Source organism: Anopheles nili, chromosome 2, assembly GCF_943737925.1.
Source record: "Anopheles nili chromosome 2, idAnoNiliSN_F5_01, whole genome shotgun sequence".
NCBI lineage: Eukaryota > Metazoa > Arthropoda > Insecta > Diptera > Culicidae > Anopheles > Anopheles nili.
This window is the reverse complement of record NC_071291.1, coordinates 52413184-52434051: the sequence shown is the minus strand read 5'-3', so window position 1 is coordinate 52434051 and position 20868 is coordinate 52413184. Positions and strand designations below refer to the sequence as shown.

At 39.5% G+C, this 20868-nt stretch overlaps 1 protein-coding gene across 2 annotated transcripts; it reads left to right on the top strand.

Annotated features, from left to right (window-relative positions):
- Window positions 1-3086: 3086 nt before the first annotated feature.
- Window positions 3087-20191, top strand: LOC128731289 (calmodulin). Of its 2 annotated transcripts, XR_008411684.1 has the most exons (6): window positions 3087-3167; window positions 3823-4439; window positions 9789-9963; window positions 16291-16533; window positions 17445-17929; window positions 19237-20191. XR_008411684.1 is itself a non-coding variant. In XM_053824397.1 (5 exons), the coding sequence occupies exons 2-5, from the start codon at window positions 4437-4439 to the stop codon at window positions 17471-17473; spliced, it is 450 nt and encodes a 149-aa protein (XP_053680372.1). In that variant the 5' UTR covers window positions 3087-3167; window positions 3823-4436; the 3' UTR covers window positions 17474-18790. The 2 variants fall into 2 exon arrangements, 1 of the variants encoding a protein (XP_053680372.1); XM_053824397.1 differs by lacking the exon at window positions 19237-20191 and having other exon boundaries at window positions 17445-18790.
- The last annotated feature ends 677 nt before the right edge of the window (window positions 20192-20868 follow it).

Sequence of the window (20868 nt, the reverse complement as noted above, 5' to 3'; positions counted from 1 at the left end):
CTTCGATGTGGGGCCAATTTTTGCGATCGGCAGCACTCCGACGGAGGGCCGGCCTGGGTATGATTGTTCCGAGATTGCACCCAGCCCGAAAGTAGGTGGATGGGAAGAAGATGACGATACTGTGAACAACTCGCACGCAGCCAGCCAATGCAATCGTGAAAGCCAACACCTTCGTTACACCCTGACGAGCTGGGGTTGAAAAAAGGGCCACCGTTGGGGTGGAATGTTGTATTTTTTTAGGGACAACCCGCTCGAGTCACCGTATGTGACTAAGCTCTGCGGAAGCTGTTCTCTTAGTAGTTCTCTTTTCGCATCGAATCTGGTCCGTTCTCTTGCGGTCCTTTTGGGCTTGTTTCGGTTCTGTACCGCGCTCGTATCGGCAGGATGCGGCTTCTTGGCCACGCTAGCTCGCAAGAGATGCTGCGAGTTGATGATAAAACTGGCTTGGCAAGAAAAGCGCTTCCGTGAGACGAGCCCCCGTGGAGCGTTTTTGGTGTGCTATTGGAGGAGTATGCTATTCGCTATTCGTTGAATTTTGTTTAGAATCGTTATTGTTGTTCAAGCCTTCTAGAAGCGTTTTTAAATATGTTACTTGATTTGGAAAAATGAGTCATGTAACTTTTAATAATATTTCATAATAATAATATTCCTACAATCTTCTAAATTGTGATTATAATCTTATAATTGGTATATCTTGCAGTTACTTGAATTTATCTAGAAAATCAATAAACGAACTAATGTATGTATTTAAAGCAAAAGAAAAATATCGATGGTCACATGTTTCATTTATCATTTATTACGAAATGTGCGATCTGACAGGTATGATCACTTCAACAGCTGAAGAGCTTGATAAGCTTGAGCTATCGCTGTTTTAGGTTAATTTTGTTTAATCTAGGAGAGATAAAGATATGTATAATAGCGTCCATATCTTCTTAGATTACACGCATAAAATGATAGGTTAGGGCGTTTAACAAATTATTTCGTATTAAAGAATTCGAGTTCAAAGTCAAGACTAGTGAATAAATGAAAATATTATAAAATCATGCCATTTTTTAATAATACATATGTAATACAAATGCACACACCTAAGAATTATTCACAAAAATAAGCGCTATTTATCTGACAGCTGTTTAACACCACATTACAAAGCACGGTTGTAATCAGCATATTAAATCATGCTCGTTTGTATTGCATATATTTGTTACATATTAGCACACCAAACCTACGTATGAGTATGGCGGCCAAGGACTTGTTGCTGATATGAATTAACCATTTAATCGTAAATTATAAGGTAGCGCATCATTTTAAATCATTTCTTGCTACTAAAAATCAACTCCTAATCGTAATTTATACTTGACCTTGAATACTATATTATCAACATGTGGCAATAGATTACAAATAACAGCGTCCGTATCGAATATTTCCTCTATCGGACACTATAGCTTAAAAACATATAGCGTGTTATCTGAACGAATAGGAATGGGCATGATCGCATAGTAATAATAATCTCTTTCAGGTAATTACTTTGAAGTTAACTTTTTAGTTTCTAGTATCGATACTTAAAAAGAGTCTTATGATGGTGATAAGTGTTTAATAAAGCTTAATAAAAAACGAATTTTCTAGAAGTTTTGAAGTCTTACAGTAGACTTAATGTGATTTTGTCCTTCTATTCAAAATTCCGCAAGCTAACAGTCACAGAATGGGTCTTGAAATATTACGCAGGGTGAAAGTAATACGCGTTACATTATCATGCGCCACACCCACTGTAATGCGATGAACACGATTTTTAGCCCTTATCGAGGGCTGCAAAACTGCATCCGACCGTAGTTCCCCCCCAAAAATAGGAGCCCATTTTGACCCACACGCGCACACAGGCACACGCTTTGTCGCTAAGTGCGCTGGAACAATGGGCGCAAGGAAATCATCCCCCAGCAAAACGGCTAAAAGAAAAACCCCCAAAAAAATGCACAACACATAAGCAAAGGGCCAGTACTGCGCCAGCCGGATGTGATCGCAGGGTGCGTGCGCTACCGTGGCATACCAAGCAGCTCGAAGATAAATGATCGAAGTCACACGCGCGCGCGCGCGTGCACATACACACGTGGGGGCGTGTGTTTGCGTGAGTGTACGGTAATAAAACCTCCGATACGCGGGCGGGTTTTGGATGATAGTTCATCGGACCGATGGGAACGATGTTTTATTATCAACGAGTGAAAGCCTCGAACCGGTGGTTGTTGATGAGGGGCCATTTTTGTGGCCATGTCCCCGCAGCCCCCACGTTACCCGTACTCCTTGCGTAGAGTGACTAATGTATCATGCGAGCTGTAACGCAAGGGCTCCCTCTGGTAAGGGAGACAAACCACCCTCCTCCATGAGGGTAGCTGGGAACGGCGTAAGTGGGTGGTGGAGACGCCCAACGCAACCGGGACCGATGCGAGACGAGCCCCAAAAATCGTTGTTTTATCGAATATGTAAAGAAGCAAGCGAACTTTTGTGTGCATTGCGACATTTCTGCGCAGTAATACGAAGGCAAAACCCATCGGTCGGTCTCAGGGATACGCAAGACACACACCGACGCAAAAAAAGGCGCGTATGGAGCAGGCTCGCGGCAGCAGGATATCTTCTCTGCGCTCTCGCAATCCGTGCCCCACCATCCGCATGCATCCTGTCGGCGCTGGTTCCTGTTCCGGCAGGAGCAGACCGGCGCGCGTCGGTGTGCGTGACCACGGACAGTGCTGCGGAGTTTCGAGCCTCGCAACACACTGCGGCGTTCGATGGTGAGCCTTTTACTATACTTGCTTCCTTTCATCCTTCGCGCGCATTGTCATGACAGCGCCCCACCAACACCGACGCCCCGACGGGGGTGGCCAAGTCCCCGTGGGGAGGGCAGGGAAGGTCAGAAAATCCCAAAGAAACGGCGGCGGGTTTCGCTTAAGTTGCGGGGCAAGCGCACAAACACCCGCCAAGCGGCAAAAGGGTGACAGGGCAGGAGCACGGGATGCGCGAAGTATATTTTTGCCCTGCCTGCTAGATGCTCTAGTCGTCGAAGCGAACGGAGCATTATTTCGAGAGCAGTTGAATTTGAGTCGTCGTCGAAAACGGTGGTTCTGTGCAAAAACAAATCTTTCCCGAAAAAAAGCGGTGCATCTGTTTCCGTGGTTTTTGTCGTGAGTTTGCCAAAAAAAACGAAACGTTATCCTCTTAGCGCGCCCGATTGTACAACGGAGATCTCGATTCCTTTCCTTCTGGCATGGTCAACTGTAGTCGACTGTCAGCTGATGTAGTGGCCGACGGTTGAAAGGCTAGTTTTTCGCTGAAGCTAATTGCCGGAAAAGCGAAACCAAACCATCCGTTTGGTTCGCAGGATAAGCCTGATTTTATGTTGGGGGCTTCTTTCGAACGCGGTTTGTAAGCTGTACTCAAACCGCATATAAACTAGCCACTGGGTAAAAATCCCATACGTAACGAATATCCTGCCACGAGAAGGCGAAATCGAGAGTTTCTCTACCGGTGTGTGCATAAAGGGATCGCCCGATCGTCCCACAGAAGTTCTTCAATTCAAGCCCCCAAATTGTTTCCCAAATTGCGTGTGTATCATTTCATTTATATGCTTCCTCCTGCTTGCCCCCTTTTTGTTGCTTCCCGGTCGTCACTTTTTTTTGGTTGTCCGGCGTTTAGCGTGTTTTTTTTCGCCCACAAACTCCCCCACACACTGTGACCGTGTTGCAATTTTGCAGCGAAAGTCGTGTGTGAGTGTGCTTTGGCGCCTCTCTCCAGCTTTCACAAGCCCCAACGGTGGTGCGTCGTGTTTTTTCTTCCCAGGTTTGCCCCTGCGTAAGTGTGTGTGTGTACGATCCGCGTGCGGTGCGCTTCAACGAGATCGATTTCGCAGCGAATGAACCGGGCCTAAGTAATTAGAAACGCAACAGCAAAAAAAAACGTTAGCGAAAAAAAACGCACAGGAAGAAGAGAATTGAAAAATTCGTCGTCGCTTCCGTCGGTAAGCGTTTGTCAAACGCCCGAAACAACGTGACAGAGAGCGAGAGAGCGAGATAGCGATAACGAACAGTTCGATACGTGTTACGGAGCGGTCTTTGAGTGTGTTGTACTCGCAGAATCGTGAGAGAGAGAGAGCGCGAGAGCGAGCAGCGTGCAATCGCGTGCGTGAGTGTGTGTGAGAGAGCATCCGAGGCGAGAGAGAGAGAGAGAGTATATCAGTCAAGGTAGTCCGCTCAGCAGCCAGCACGAGCAGCAGCAGCAGAAGTAAAAGTAAATTGTAAGCCGCCGCAGTAGTTAGCAGTTGTCGCAGCAGAGTTCGCAGCCAGCAGCAGCAGCAGCAGCGCCACCAGCCAGAGCAGCAGTTGCAAAACCTTCTATTGTCAGCCAGCTTTTCGTGCAGCGATACCACAGACACCAAGCACCTTTTAAACGCAAAAATGGTAAATATATTTGCGGGGCATTTTAACTTTCCACCGGGGCTGTATCATCCGCTAGCGTAGAGTGCAATTTATCAGCGTTTTCTGTCGTCTTGAACATGGGTGTGAAAGTGCCGCGTACCGAAAACCAGGTTATCCTTAATGGCGTCCCCACATCTTTCTCGCCTTGCGGAATGGAGGACACTTGTTCGTGCCGAAACTAGCGAACGAGTTGAGAGTGAAAATGGTTTAGCACTAAATTTAGTGTGGTGTTATGCTTCGCTGGATCAAAGTGCGATGATTCGATTAGGTGAACGTAGCCTCAGCAATGGCAGCCAGCAGCCGGGTTTTCGCCTGTAAGGGCTGCCGCTCACACGTCGCTAGTTTTTTTTTTTGTTTTTTGCTAATTGCAAACGAACATGAGAATTCGAAGAACTGTATCCTGAGGGACATCTGCAGCGTTTAGTGCGTAGAGTTTGTGCCGCGTTGGTGCTCTAGGGGGGAATGCTATGGCAGTAATTTCTCACATTTTGGACTGATTCCGTGCGGCCATTTGCGTGCAAGTGTGTGTCATTGTGACGTTTCGCCCACTCTTGGTAGCATTGTCATGCCAGCGGGCAAGGGCTGCTGTGTGGTTAGCGCGACCGTACAATGCTGTGAATCATCTCTACAAAGTAGGGCTAGAGTGATTTTCTAACCTCACTTTTTTGCGCACAACTCGGCGTGAGTCAATGGCACTGTTCGTTTACACTCATTAGTTAGACGGTTGTGCGAAAAAGGATGGGGTTGATGATGGGCACGGGATTTTATTCGGCCTTAACATTTTTTTCTTCTTTCAACCGTTCTCCGGCGCTGGCGGAACTTAGCGCGAGTGCTGTCATTTCTGGTGCCGCATGAAACGGGGTGCTCGGAATTGGAGAGGCAGCGAAAGAGATGGAGCATACTATACGGTGGCTCTTTACTTCAGTCCAACGGATTCTCGCTCACGGAATTCGTTGACTTGGGCCCTCTCACGAACACATGCGACCCGCCGTTCATTATGCGGTTTTGACGCCTGGTGCTCTCTCGCTCTCGTTACTGGTTTCCTGTCTCATTGCGACACTGAGGCTGAGCAAACGGGATGAGAGCGAGAGAAGATTTGAAGTGACACGAGTGTCGCTCTGGGATTCGTTTTACCGCAATGCGGGTTTTTTCTCACAACTCTTGGCGTACTTTTTTTTTGCGTATGGCTCGCTCTCTTGTAGATGTTAAAGCTGCTGGTGTTGGTCGGCGGCATTGCTCGATTGATCATACTGGGAGAGCAAGCGAACAAATGAGAACCTTTGCAATCGAACGCAATCCGGAGAGAGAGAATTGCCTGTAGGAACGGTTTTATTCATGAACGTTGCGAAAATGTTACCATCTTTAAATTGCGTGCATTTTATATCCGGGACTATTCGGAACATGGTTGTCTATATAAGATGGCTTGGCGACTGCAATTAGCACCTTTTGGTTTTCACGTGGTCGTTATAAAGCCATTGGCATTAGTTAATATTCTTCCGCGATCAAACGGATGTGTTTTATTCGTGAAACATTTCGGCTTCAAAATGTTCATGGACAACACATGAGGGACGGTACGGAACTGACTCACATAATTTAGAAGCCTAGAAAAGGCGCAGAACCCCCAACATTGTTACTGATTCTGATGCCGTCCCTGCTGCTGCTGCTCGTATAAGGCGGCAACCTTACGGTGCTAACCGGCCTCCACCAGATGTAAAGGAATGAAAGAGACGCATTTAGCCAGATATCACCCCACGCTTGCGGGGCAAGTAATGCGATACGATGGGAAGGGAGCGGTGCTTGATAGAGTCGACAGTTTGCAGCCGTTTGAATCAAATTTTCGAATTACACGAACAGACAACCTCGCAGAAAATAATGCGTTGCTGAACAGCGCAAAAAATGATGAATTTATGAAGTCAGTGAGGCTCCTACACTTCTGAGTTAGTGGATTTTTTAATCAAAAATATATGATTTTTTCATCAAATTTTAAAAGGTTTAAAACTCTTTGCTGGTTTGCAGTTCTATGTAAAACAAAATTTTTGTTTGAAGTAAGATGTAGAAACGTTGAAACGGTTTAAAATTTTGAACATATAAGAACCAGCACCTCTAAAAGAGGCCTAATCCTTATACTTTGCAAATTTAATTCGTTGTCCGTCTCTGTCAACATGATGGTGGAACATAAGGAAACCTTTTCGATGCTTTGATGGGCTTGGTTTCCACCTCTGACAGCCTACTACGATGTGGTGGATTCTTTAAACTGTGCAAATTAGATTAAAATTATGCCATATTTTCTTCGAGTTCCGAGTCAAAACCATTGTGGAATGAGCACTGGAATGTGTTATAGAACAGAATTTAATATCCATTCCCACGGCATTTTCGAGCACGTCGAACGCATAACAGTGTGACGGAATGGACGGTACATGTCGAGGCTGATTCGTCACTAGCGTGACAATTACCAGTAGGAAGTCGTTCGCTTGAACAACCATGAATGCATCATCCGCGCTTTACTCACACTTGTCTTCAACATGTTCTTAGTTCAAGCAAGAATCGTTCGGGGAGTGGGGGGGGGGGGAGGAGAAGTTTCCAAGCACTCGATAAATTTCGTTCTTCTGTTTGCCAAATCATGAATCATGAGCGGGAACCACCCTCAGCATTGTAAATCCAATTATAACCCAGGATAGGACGATGATCTCTATGGACAAGTTTATGTGTCTTCATTTTACGGAGCCTTCTCAATCGAACGTTACAACAGCACAACCGTAGCGAGGCTGGCATAAGTCCGATTAAGATCTCGAGAAGAACAATCCAATTACTTCATGATAGTTGCAGAGTTTGACTAGTTGAGATAAGATAGATCTGGTAAAAAAAGCGAATATTCAATGAGGCTATCACTTCGATTGTATGATGGTGAGATAGAAGTTTTAATGATTAATTTTTATGGTGCTTCCTAGACGACATTTTCTGTTCTGAGAAAGTGGCAGCACCGTACTATGGGCTACAGGATCGATAAGTGACCCAATTGCAGTAGCAAGCTGAAAATATATTAAAGTATATCGGTAGATACATGCTAGTTATTCAGTTAATTACTAATTAACTTTATTAATTTTTGAAAATAAGCAGAACATGTTTATTTAACAGTTGCTTGATTCAATACCTGCATTCCAGGTTTTATACTTGCTCCCTAACTTAATTACAAGCAACGCTGCGCTGGTTAAACAATAATTTATAGTTCAACAAACCGTCTCACTACGAAAATAATGCGTCACTGTTTTGTGAGCAACTCTTTTTTACAGACGAAATTTATCTATCCAGTTCTTCCGGGGGCGCCCCAGGGCCTTTGGCTTTAGAATTACGATTTGTTGACCACGCTGCCAGTGGGGGAGAGCACATGCACCGATGCCGCAAAAACCATGCCGGGTTCAATCTGTTCCGCCTGCAGTTGCAGATGCGTTTTTAGGTGATGTTTTTTGTTGCTGCATTCGCGGCTACACCGAGGAACACCGTTTCGGCAGCAACAAAACAGCAACGCATCGCTCTTATGTGATGTGTTGGAATGTTATTTTGGGACACCTTCTCTGCCGTCGATTTGGTACCAGTGTAGGTTTCCGGGGCCGTGCGGCGGTGTGGTACCATTGCTGCAGGTTCTCGGCGGTGTTTGCGGGGCACACCTTAACGTCAGCTCTCGGAGTCCGTGTTTGGGGAAATGTATTTTCGATTTTCACCGGCTCCTTAGGAGATGCCCCGTTGCACCGTCGTCGTGCTTTACACTCTGGCAGCGGCGTGTTCGCGGCCTGCCGGCTTTTTTACGCGCTTTTGATGTTGCGGTTCTGCTGTGGATGTATTCGTTGGTTGCTTTTTGCCACGCGAGGTCATATTTCTAAACGAAACGTTTGTTGCATTTGTTCCACCACCCGTAGGTAGGTTCGCTCATGTTTCTCCAGCGGACGAAACGTCGTAGTAGAAAGACAAGGGTGGGGAGAGGTTTCATTTTTGAACACGTTCTACACTAATCCTACCAAAATATTGCTCGAAATCGGCGATGGTAAATAGCTAACCCGATCGTAAAATCTGTTTGTTGCTTGTGCGAACGGTGTTGCTCACGGGGAACGAATATACGATTGCAAAACTAACAAAGGTTCGGAGGTGAGCTAGCCAACTAGGCAAAAAATTGTCCATGTCAAGAACGGATCAGAATTTTATTTGCGCAAAATAACGCCACTATCGTTTCCCAACTTGTACTCGTACTTGTGTTGTGTTTTTAAATTTGTTTTTTTTTTGCTAATGAGCATTTTGTTATGACGTCGATTGTCAAACTTTTGAGTGCAATTGCACTAGAAGCAAGCAATTTCACTCGAAAAGCAATCAAACGATGCATTTAGATGGGCTTTTTTAGAGTTTTCATACAACAGGTAGATTGCATGGATTGCCACACAATATTAGATTTTAATTGAGGGCAATTCAATTCACACTGCCACTTTTTTCAGTCCGCAACAATTGTCGGTATGCACTGGAAAGTTGTTGATTTTTACCAGTTTTATAGTCGTTGTTTATGGGTATTGTTGTTATAACTTTTAATGATAGGATAGCGCCTTTAAATTTTCTCTGCAGCTATCAAGATATTATTGTTTGATACATTTGGCATTATTTTCTTCGGTTAGGCATATGAACAATGAATATCGGTTGCAAAAGACTAACACTTGCATTCAGCGAAGCGTAGAAATTTTTGTAACTTGAGCTAGTGTTGATAGTATGCATTACAATCCGGCGGTTGGCGTTACCATCCACCTGTGTTATGTTTGGAAAGTAACTTGTAAATCTCGGAGTAATTGGCATTGTGAATTGTAAAAATATTTTGTCAGCTAAAACAGTGTTAGGAAGGAAGGAGTAGGTTGACCGGTTTGTCCTCGTCATTTTCATTTTTACTTTGTAGCGATTGCTATCGCTACCGATTAGCTCATCGGTTTGCGGCGGTGTGAAGTGCCTGAAGTAACCGAGGGTGTATGTGTGTGCTGCTATGTTTGCCGACGACCGTTTTTATTCGAATACGTGTTTGGCATGATACCTCAATATACGGTGTGCAATGAACAACGTTCGCCAAGATTCTTTGGGTCCCTTAACATCTTGACCAACCTCATGGATTTCAACTTTACGATTTTCTGCTATAGAACTGGTTGCAACAATGGTGTAAAACTATGGAAGTGTTTGATTGTTTGAATCTTATCGAAGTGTGGCTAGAAAATTTATGTAATAATTCTGTCATAAACGAATGTAACGAACGCCATCTGTTCAAGTAGTACGGAACATGCATATTCATGCATTATTTATTCTTTTCAGGCCGATCAACTTACGGAAGAACAGATCGCTGAATTCAAAGAAGCATTCTCCCTGTTCGACAAAGACGGCGATGGCACAATCACCACCAAGGAATTAGGCACCGTAATGCGATCGCTAGGTCAGAACCCCACAGAAGCTGAACTGCAAGACATGATCAACGAAGTCGACGCAGACGGTAAGTAATGAAACGTCGCTATTTAGTAATAGTTTTTAAAATTATGTTTTTAGTTTTATCCTCATTTTTTACAAAGATATTCACTATCGATAGTCGAGAAATGAAAGATAAACCCTATACAAAGAAGAGTTTACATTCTCCTTATGTTTCTACTCGAAAAAGTTTGATACTGGTAAAAGATTCATTCTATTTTATTCACATGACAATCGTGGCGAATTTAGTATAAACCAGGGATTGACAATTGACCATATAACGTGAGATCGTATGTTGGGATTTATGTAATATATTTTCTGGTGACAAATGCTTTCTTGTATATTCAAGGCACAAAGCTTCAGCTTTATTGCTATCAACTTATAGTACCTTTTGTGTCGAATTCTAATTCATTGCGCAATTTGTAATATATAGTTCATCGTACATTTCATAAGTAACGTAAGTATAGCAGTTTAAAACTTACTGCAATGATTGGCATTCAATACACGTGCACGCGATTGAAACATTAATCACAACTTGTTTCTCGAAACTGTTCTGCAATCAGATTCAAATTATTTTCATTCGTTACATTTTTCTTTACGTAGTGTTTACTGCCACACCTAGCCTTGTGGTTAGATTACCGATGGTTTCGTAGGGCGAAAGAAGTCTGATGGCCATGATGATGTAAATTTTGATTGTGACCTTCGATAACCAACGAGTTCTAGCATTGGCCCTTAGATGTATAAGGAAGGTTTCCGGTCGTAGATTCTTTTCATTTTATGTAATCTTGAAAAACTTGATCAATTAAATAATAACATTGGTATAGTAAAACTGGTTATTTTTTGTTTGTACTTATATCTAGTACAACATATGAAGCCTTTTTATCTTTAGGCTATCTACCGTATATAGCTAGCAATATGCTTTTGGTTAAAAGAAAGATTTAATGATTTCTTTACGCTAGCAAAGATTTGCTTATCAATCTGATTTGTTAAAAACTCAGCAACGTATTCGTTTCCATGTGGCTTTTAATAAACTTATGTGTTAGGAATATATATGGTGATGCACGAAGCTAAAATGGCTGAAGCAGGAAATGAGATCATTCATAGAGCAAATACAATTTCGAGGAAGTAATTTGCCCCTTCAAAACTCTTTCCACTGCTTTTTGAACCTTACACCAGTGAGAACGCCAATTTGTCAGGATATGTAAAAAACATTCTAATTTGGTTGCTTATCGTTCGCGTGTTTAAAAGTATATAAAAGATTAAAATAATAATCTAAAATGGGTTTTCACTTTTCTGGTATCTTATTTTTTGTTTAAGCATATATGCATAGTATCATATGATAAACAAAAAATTGTACAACTTTTTGATTTAAAGACACATTGATCGTTGAAATATTTAACGAAATAAGTGCAAACTGCGTTTTGTATAAAGCTTTTTGTGAAAATTTTTTTCAACAAAAAAATCATGTGATGTAAGTCGTGATAGTCGTGAGATGGTTATTTACAGCCAAAGAGGGCGTAGCATGTGCTAAGCATTGTTATAATTGAAAAGGAATGCTAATGGAAAATGGGCTCCAGCCACCGCCCATCTTTGATGTGGGGTGTGTTTGAGCACGCAACTCGAATATTGTTGCTCTCGTTTGCAACCAACAGTGCTTTTGGTATAGGAGTATTATGTTTTGTTTCAATTTGCATCAAGTCATTATTTTATCACATTGATTGCACTAGCTTTGTGCGTCGTCTTCATCATTTCATCATCCATTCATCATGCTACCGATATCGTGAAAGTATAATTATTATTGCACTAGGATTCGACACACAGTAGTACAATGCTCAAAACAATGTCGTTAAAACTCAAGAAAAATGTATGGAAATCACATTGTACACTGTTGGTTCCGAACATCAGTCATCTAAAGAAGCAACAGTGTGTCGTCGTCGAAAAGAGTTGAGGGAAACACCGGAACAGGAGAGAAATATCGAGAAAGATATCGATCGTTTCCTCCTAGTGGTAACGTCCGAAATATCACAGTAGCGTAGTAGTAGCAGTATTAGCCAATACACTTATAGCTGCTACCGATGAGAATTTTGTGCGCAAGCCCATCTACCGTTAGCACACAAAAAGGACGTTACCAAGTAAAATCCTCCTGGAAGACACACCATACATGCTTGTTATTGGGTATGAAGCACACTGGTAAAAGCAACTTCGGCCCGGGTTGATTCCTTTGTAAGATAATGTGTGTTGGTATTCAGATCGCAGGTCTCATGTCCTGATGAAGAAAACGCACACGCTTGCATGTTGTGAGCCCGCTGTATGGAGTAGTTAAACCTTTCAGCGTCGGCATTCGCTCCCGTGAAGGTTGGTCGGCTTTTGGAAGGATATAAAAGGCTTTTTGAGAGCGTACAACCGCCCCGGATAAAGCTTTACAAATACATCTGCAAATTAATGCAGCCAGAATACACCTGGGATATCCTGACGCACATGATGGAACAAGCGGCTTTCGGAGTGCTGCCCATTTTCAGTCCTTGCTCTGACGGAGGTTGTTTCTGCGCAATAACGCACACACAAGACGAATACTGTTTTTACTGTTGCATTCGTCTAAGTAGTTGCACAAGCAAAATATAAACAGTATTTATGTTTTTATTCAAGTGAAATCTGGCCTGTTCGATTAACAGAATGTAAAAATATTAAGTCCGTCCATACATATATGTTCATATATTTCATAACGATTTATATTATTGTATTATATTATACTCAAAAGTTACCATCGGTGTAGCGAAAAAAAAAAAGATATTTTATGTACATTTGTTGTACAGTTATAATTGATGTTGCATAACTTACTCATTTAAATAAATAATCTAAAACATACACCAATCATGATATTAAACGATAGTGTATGGCTTATGTAGTTTTAAGGCTTTAACTTTTTATTACTCAAAAAGTTAAGCTAAACAATCTTAAATTATATACCAGAAGAGCTTCCTTCGAGCACCATTTTCTGGCATAGACAGCCATGGTAGAGTAATTGTGATTTTTATTTGTACGTTTTTTTGTATCCAATCCTGTTGAGTACGGCTGGCCTCATTTTGGCGTGGAATCCCATTTTGTTCCATTTTAACCATTGCTTGCAAGGAGAACGATTGATGGCGTTGATGCGGGACAAGTGCTATGTTGCCTTGGTGTAGCACTGGTATTTATCCGTCGTCGTCATGTTGAAAGGTTTGTCTCGTAGAATATTTAGTTGGGTCGATAAAAGAAGTGAGACGATGAAAAATCACAACAGCCGCCGTACACGTCACCGTCTAGTTCAATAAAATTAATGTTGGCTTAAAGAGAATACTTTTTATGTTAAAAGAACACGCCTTCAATTTCTAGCTAGGACCATTCACGTTTGCGGTATGGAAACAATGAGGTCATATAATACCCAGCAAGTCATGAGTAAAATACGTTACTGATAGAATTTGTGTTAATATATTATACAAATTGTTGCTTATGTGAACATGAAAATGATGAGAGAATGTAATTTTTATACAATATTTTGTATCTTTGTTTTACACAATGTTTAACTATGTTCTGTATCATGTGATGTAAAATAATACCAAAGAACCTTAAGACAATGCGCTAAAGTTTGAAATAATTATAGAACAAATGATAATAACAAACCATAATTACTAACTAACACGATAACAATGGGATTGTAGCTCATGATAAGCAATCATTTGAGATACAGCGCAAATGTGGGATTGACGTCATAATGAATAGTCAAAATTTTCATAATAAAAAGACGACACAGACCTAACCGAAACATGTGACCTAGCATAATATTATCACTTGTATTGGGGTACGTTATGTCTTGTAACACATTTACAGTGAACAGTTGAAGTACCAGGCGGCTCCATGATTCCGAATCGTAAAATACAGACGATGAAGGAGACGCATTTTTTCAAATGAAATATAAGCCCAATGGAATGTCGTATGGAAGAACGACATTAAAGGACGATTGGATTACTTGTAAAAAACGATTTAGTGTCTACTACATAGATAGTACTAGGGATATTATTATCCTTTTCGTTAACGGGCATGATGATGATCGAGAACCGTCTATGGATCACGTATCATGATAAATATTCGGCGTATGGCGCATTTGTATTTGTCTGGAAACTCATGTGTGCTAACAAAGAGACATTTGGGAGTGAAAGGTCATGTCAAGACATCTCGTTCCAAACTCGTGCAATACTCTAAATGTGTTTGTCGACGAGCTATGCATGGGAAGTAATTTGGGAAGTAAACAAAATTGGATGTTAAAGGCAAATCAAACCAAAGCTTAAATTGACCGTTGATAGCAGAATATAATGAAATTCGAATCATTCGTATCTGGCTTCAATTTCAAGTCTAAAGCGGGTAGATACTGGAATGAACAAAAATCTGCCGAATGTTGTATAATTTATTTTGTAGTCTAAGAAGCATAATGTTACTGAAGTTTATAATGGAATTATGTATTTTGTACGTGACTGTCGCTGAACTTATGGATCATTTAAACTAGTGCGTTATTAGTTTCTTCTTGGCAATATTTTAGTAATGTCAATTTTTTTTAATACTAGAAGCTATTTCGACATCATGATATTGAGAATAATCGTCTAGAAGTGGTATTTCACTATTGTTGTTTGTGCATGAGTTTTTTCTTTAGCGTTAAGTATATTTTCAGAAAAGATAGACAGAAGAGTACGCTTAGTAAAACATTCCGAGATTGATACAGTGTTGTTTTTTGGTGGTCTATTCAATGAACCGTTGTAAGCTAACAAATATACAACAGATTTAATCAATAAACAGGCACACATTTAACCTCAGCAGTAAATGGCTGTTGGTTTTGCATACCTTCGATGAAAGCTCGTTCGTAATCACGCTAGTTTCACATAAAAATCTCGAACCAACACTAGCAGTATGATACAAAACACATTACAATAAATTTCGTTCCCTTGGCGGTTACCCCAATAATCCCACCACCACTAAGAACCACGCAATAACATAAAAAAGCTTCAGTGTACTGTATCGAAACACAGAAACTCAAGGCAACGAGGGTGATAAACCATTATGACTTCTATCAGGAAAAAATCCGCCTTTCGAGGGTTGGGCGGACGAATCAAACAGACAGACGCCGTTCTACAGCCAAGAATATGGTTGGAATCCGTTTTCCGACTAAATCAGGCTATGGGGTTCGACGATAGGACACAAAACAGAAAAGAGAGCAGGTCGTTTCGGGTTTGACTTCACCAGGTACTTTGGATTTTATAGATAATGGGTAAAGTTTGGTGGGGTGAAAGATCGTGATACACTATTTTTGGCCATCGATTGTAGTGCTTCGCTATGGAAGAGGCATTATGTCACGAGATTTTCCTTAGTCGTATCTACAATTTCTATTGGCAATCATGTTCTTGTCGTCACACCGTTTGTCATCGTTATTCCAGTTAAAAATGTTATTCGTAATGATGTGTTGAATATTGCGAAACTGTTTCGGTATGGATTGATGCATTGCATTACTTTTTAGATTGGGCGTAATCGCAATTACATTGCATATATTATGTATTGTTCAGTACCGTCTATTTACTTAAACTCCATATATACCAGAACCATATATACCATATATACTTCCTGTATACCAGAAAATTATATTTCCTAACTATGATATTTATAGTCAAAAGCAATCTCTTTAAAAATCCAGAACAAACTGTTGCATAAAAATTCATATCAAGGGGCAGTTGTTTAACGGAGAAACCCCGTAAAGAAAATAGATTGTATCGTGAGGGAGTGGTTCAATCAAGTTACTAGTTAGTTCATTAATATTTCTAATGGAAAGCACGCCGGGTGTCGAGAAAATTGATCCACTCTTGGTCGAGCGGACAGTGTGTGAAACGAAAACCAAAAAGGGATTGGTTTTCGTTGGTTGGTATGGGAATTATGGTTTTGTTGCATTAAATTACAACGTTGTATAATGATGGCAAAATAATCTTTCGTAAGAAAATGTTGCTTAGTACACAAAAAGTGAATATAATATAAGAATCGATAACAGTAAGCAATGGAGAGAAGTGCAGGTTCTTGAAAGAAGCATTACAATATTTCACCGCTGAGAACCCTTGATAGGTGACAGTATTTATTTCAAATAGAATATCTAAAGATCGACTTTAACACAATTAGGGATAGAAATTATGGCTTTTGAATTAGTTTTATATATTTTCAATGAATTCAAACAAATAAATGGTTTCAATAATTATCTATTTCATTAATAACATAAACTTTTTCAACAATTGTTCGTGTACGGTTTGTAATAACATCAATTTTTTCTTTATCTTTTAATAATTAGGTAACGGCACGATTGATTTCCCCGAGTTTCTAACAATGATGGCTCGTAAAATGAAGGATACTGATAGTGAAGAAGAAATCCGAGAGGCATTCCGAGTCTTCGATAAGGACGGCAACGGTTTTATTTCGGCAGCTGAGCTGCGTCACGTCATGACTAATCTCGGCGAGAAACTAACAGACGAGGAAGTCGACGAGATGATCCGTGAAGCCGATATAGATGGCGATGGCCAAGTTAATTATGAAGGTACGTATCAAATAAATAAGTTTATAAATGTTTTTACAGCATTTTCAACTAAATGTAATGATTGTAAAAATATCGACTGGATTTTCCTACAATTGAACAGCTTGTTGTGATACAATCTTCTATATAATGCTCTTGTTTTTGATGCAATCGCTTTTGATAAATATTTAGTTGACTAAAAATATAAGGAATAATGTAAATTACATAATTTGTTTAACGTTCATTTTGTTTGGCCAATATTTTAAAACTTTAAGCTATGACTTAGCACTGTTTAGTCGTGACTGTTATATGTATTTTTTTATATCAATAGTTTGTTTAACTCTATTCTCTTATTAATTATTCTTTTATTTATGTACGTGCCATTCATTGAATCAAAAAACTTAGCTTCACTATCATATATTCCTGATTCTCTATTTATCTAGAGTTTTATTATTTTTTAATTTAATAATAACACATTGTTTGTTCTTCATCATCAACATCGTCAACAGCATGTTGAGAATAGTAACAGTACGATTAATTTTGGTTTGTTTTTTATTGTACAAATAATCGTGAAAAATACAGTTATTAACAACATATTTAAAAATGCAATTAACTGTTTATAAATCGTTTTGCTTTACCACTATTCAAGCATATTGATAGAGTATTGAAATATTTTATGGAACACGTTTGTACATATATCGTACGGTACAATTGCGAATGATGTAACCGTCTCGCGTATAATGCTTTTGTTACAAATTTGGAATCAAACTATTAAAGTTGAAGCAAGATCTAAAGTATTGTCACTTTATGGAGATAGTATGAGATCTAGTTCATTATATAAGATACATAAGCAAAAAAATAACATGTATCGTTTCACAGGCAATATGCTTATTCACAACATTGCTCATGGCATTTTCTTTGGTTTTCATTCGCAGAATTCGTAACAATGATGACATCGAAGTGAGCTACAGGTCGATACTTTGCGCCTTTCTATTTGTTTATTAAGAAGACTGTAGCCTCGCGCAACAACAGCTGCGCAACGCTATCGATATGGATTTAAAAGCAAGAAAATGAAGAAACAGCGTCGTGGGCCATGGAGAGTGGAGACAGAACAAGATGATGAGTTAAAGAAAGGAAGGAAAATACAAAGAGTAAAATACTGAGAGTTAAAAAAACGATTAACATTAAATTTAACTTAAAGCATAACACTGAAAATACAAAAAACAAAGCGAGTATGAAAAACGTTAAGTAATGTGAAAATGTGAAAACAAAACATCAAGAACATCTACTACAACAACTACTACAACTACAGCCGCAAAAGATGCAACAACAGGACAGCCATAAATAAACATCTTCATCACCACTTCCATCACAAGAGACACAACACACCTCTCCCACGCAGGTGAAAGAAAGAGAAAAGGTAAAATTCTCATTTTCAAACGAAATCCTTACAGAGAATAAAAATAAACAATGGAAAGGAACAAGAGTCGGCGAAAAAAAGGCAAAACATATAACTTAAATGAATTTTAATTGTAACAACCACAATTATAAATAAGATGATAAATAAAAAATGGTAAAAGAAAGAAAAACAAAAAGGGCATACAATCAACTCCTATTATAACACGGTGAAACCTATCTACTATAACTGCAGCTATATAAACAACCTTCACCGCGCAATTCCACTGCAAGTCAAGCGTGTACACTCTACAACATCACACTATAACTTTCGCATCACAAACCCCGCGCAGCTTCAAATTTGCAATATTTAGCGTGAACAAGTTAAAAACAGTAAGACAAACCAGAAGAGAAAAATTTAAATTAAATTAAATTTAATCACTATCCTTAATCTATTTGTGTACATTTTTTTGTAAAAATAAAAAAGATCTAAAATCTATCACACTACGAATTCAATTCACAATCCACCACAAGGACAGTGAACAACAGTAAAAAAACAAGATTCTTATGCACATACGTACCTTGATGAACATCGGAAAGAAAATCATAAAGATTTTTAGAAAAGGAGTGTTCATATAAACCATAAAGTATTAGTAGTTGGCTATGGGTTACGTTGCATAGCGATTCAAAATAAGCACGATTGATTGTTTTATGGCCGATAAAAAAATCAGCTCATCATTAATAGTAATCATTGTTTGGAAATCATCAAGGTACTATGTATGTACTAAATACTTTTTTGAGATTTGAAGAATTGGAATCCTAAATATTAAAATATTACACATTGATGGATACATTGAACAAGAACAATAGTGATTAGTGGTAATAAAATAGTAAAAATCAAAGTCAGAAAATGTCAGTTTTATGGAATTCTGTGCTAATCTAAATTTTGCAAAACACATCCTGTTGACAGTGTAACAAAAATGGAAGGACATAATTACGATGGTTGTTAAGAAAGAATTTCTACATGCAGGTAAAGACATCACGACATATTGTATAATTTAATGCAAAAAAACCCGACTTGAACACATGATACACAATTCATGCACACGTCCAATCTAAATCATGATCGAAATTAAAAGATTCTAGAGTGGCGAAGTTCTGCTAGTCGCATGCTAATTTTGCAAAGAAATGTCCAATAACCAAACGTTACCTTAGTAGAGTTGTCTAAAATTCCGCATCCATTGTCTGAGATATTACGAAATAATATGAGCAACTTTCTTCAGCAATAACAGTCCGATAAGTCTAACATACTACATCCTTGCCTTCTTTTAGTGTGTCGGCACATAGTGGAACAGTGGAAAAAATGGAAATAGTAAGCAGCAACAGCAGCAATGCAGAAGCAGCAGCATGGGCAGCAATAACAGAAGCGACAGGATAAGCGCAGCAACAGCAGCCATAATAGCCGCAGCAGCCGCAACAGCCGCCGCAGCCGCAGCATTTGCAGCAGCACTAGCATAAGCAAGAGTCTGTTGTTACACTACTATTGAAAATTTGGTCAAAGCTATGCAATCTTCGTGATAATTTTTCATAATATAAGCTTAATCTTACTTTTTGACGTGAGATTAGGCAATATTTAGTACGACTGTTGTGGGCAGTGAGTTTTCCAATTTTTCAAACATAAAAAGAATCAAATTTGGAATGTGACTCCTCTCTGTTCTGTGGAAAAGGTGTTGCTAAAGCAGGAGAAGCAGTTTATCGTCAACGTTGTATCGAATGAAATTCAAATCACGTATAAGAAATCTGTAAGTCTAGTTTAATACTTAACATCGGACAAAGATTTTGAAACATAATACACAAAACAAACTGATCGGCAGTTGTAGTCCTGCAGCATAAGCAGCTACAGTTAACATCGGTAAAAAAATCACTGTCAGAATGTAGAATGCATACAAACCAAAAAGAAAAACGAAAACATGGTTGAATAAGAACAGCATAAATGTAGCGAACAAAGCAGAAAACAAAAGAGATAGTAAACCAGTAAACATTATTGATAAACATAAGAGCTTTTCACTAAGAACTATTACCAGCAGTAAGAGAATGGATAAAACAATGTTTATGAAACACCTACATAAAAATTAAAAAAAAACAGCTATACAATCGCAAACACACATACACACACATAAACAGTACACTAATCTTAACAATAAAACAAACACAAAAAAAAAAACAAACTCCAAATGAAAGACATTTTATTCCTTTCTTCCTTTCTTTCTTTCGTCGTCGTTGTCGTCGTCGTTGTCGCGTTTGTTAGTTGAGGAAATATTTGAAAAGCAAAAGATCAAGCAACTTTACAAATTAAAAGGATGAAATCAAGCAAAAACCTAACCCAGTTATAAAGGAAGCTATACAGAGAAACGTTATTCTCGCACACAAACAATACATACACAGCCACACACACATTCAGCTGCAGAAGCGAAAATAGTTAATAGAAAAGTGCTAAGTGCAAGCAGACAAATGTTGTGTTTGATTTCAATGCACAGTAACAAAGAACGCGAAGCAACCAGACCGAGGGAAATGGTAGTATAACCGAAGTAACTAACAAAGTATGTTAAAGTAAACCCATAGATAATACACTTTAGAGAGATCGAGAGATAGAAAGCGATGCAAATGAGAGATATCGAAGCTGTAAGGTGTCATGTGTTATGTGTATACATGCATAGTTATGTGTGTGTGTATATATTATACATATGTATACCTTATATAAAGATATATTGACTCTGTAATCCCCACCATCGCCACCACACCACAGCGTCTACCACCAACCAATACTCACCAATCGAGCGTGTGTGTGTGCGTGTTTGTGTATGTACGTATGAATTAGCGTGTGTGCATCTGCACGTATGTGCTTAGCCGAGCTAATATACGTCCGAGCACGTGTAGTAGGATTAGCTGGAAGTGAAATGAAAT

Coding starts and splice junctions, on each gene's coding strand:
- LOC128731289 (XM_053824397.1), top strand. Junction 9,964..16,290: donor CAACGAAGTCGACGCAGACG/GTAAGTAATGAA, acceptor TTTAATAATTAG/GTAACGGCACGATTGATTTC. Junction 16,534..17,444: donor TGGCCAAGTTAATTATGAAG/GTACGTATCAAA, acceptor TTTCATTCGCAG/AATTCGTAACAATGATGACA.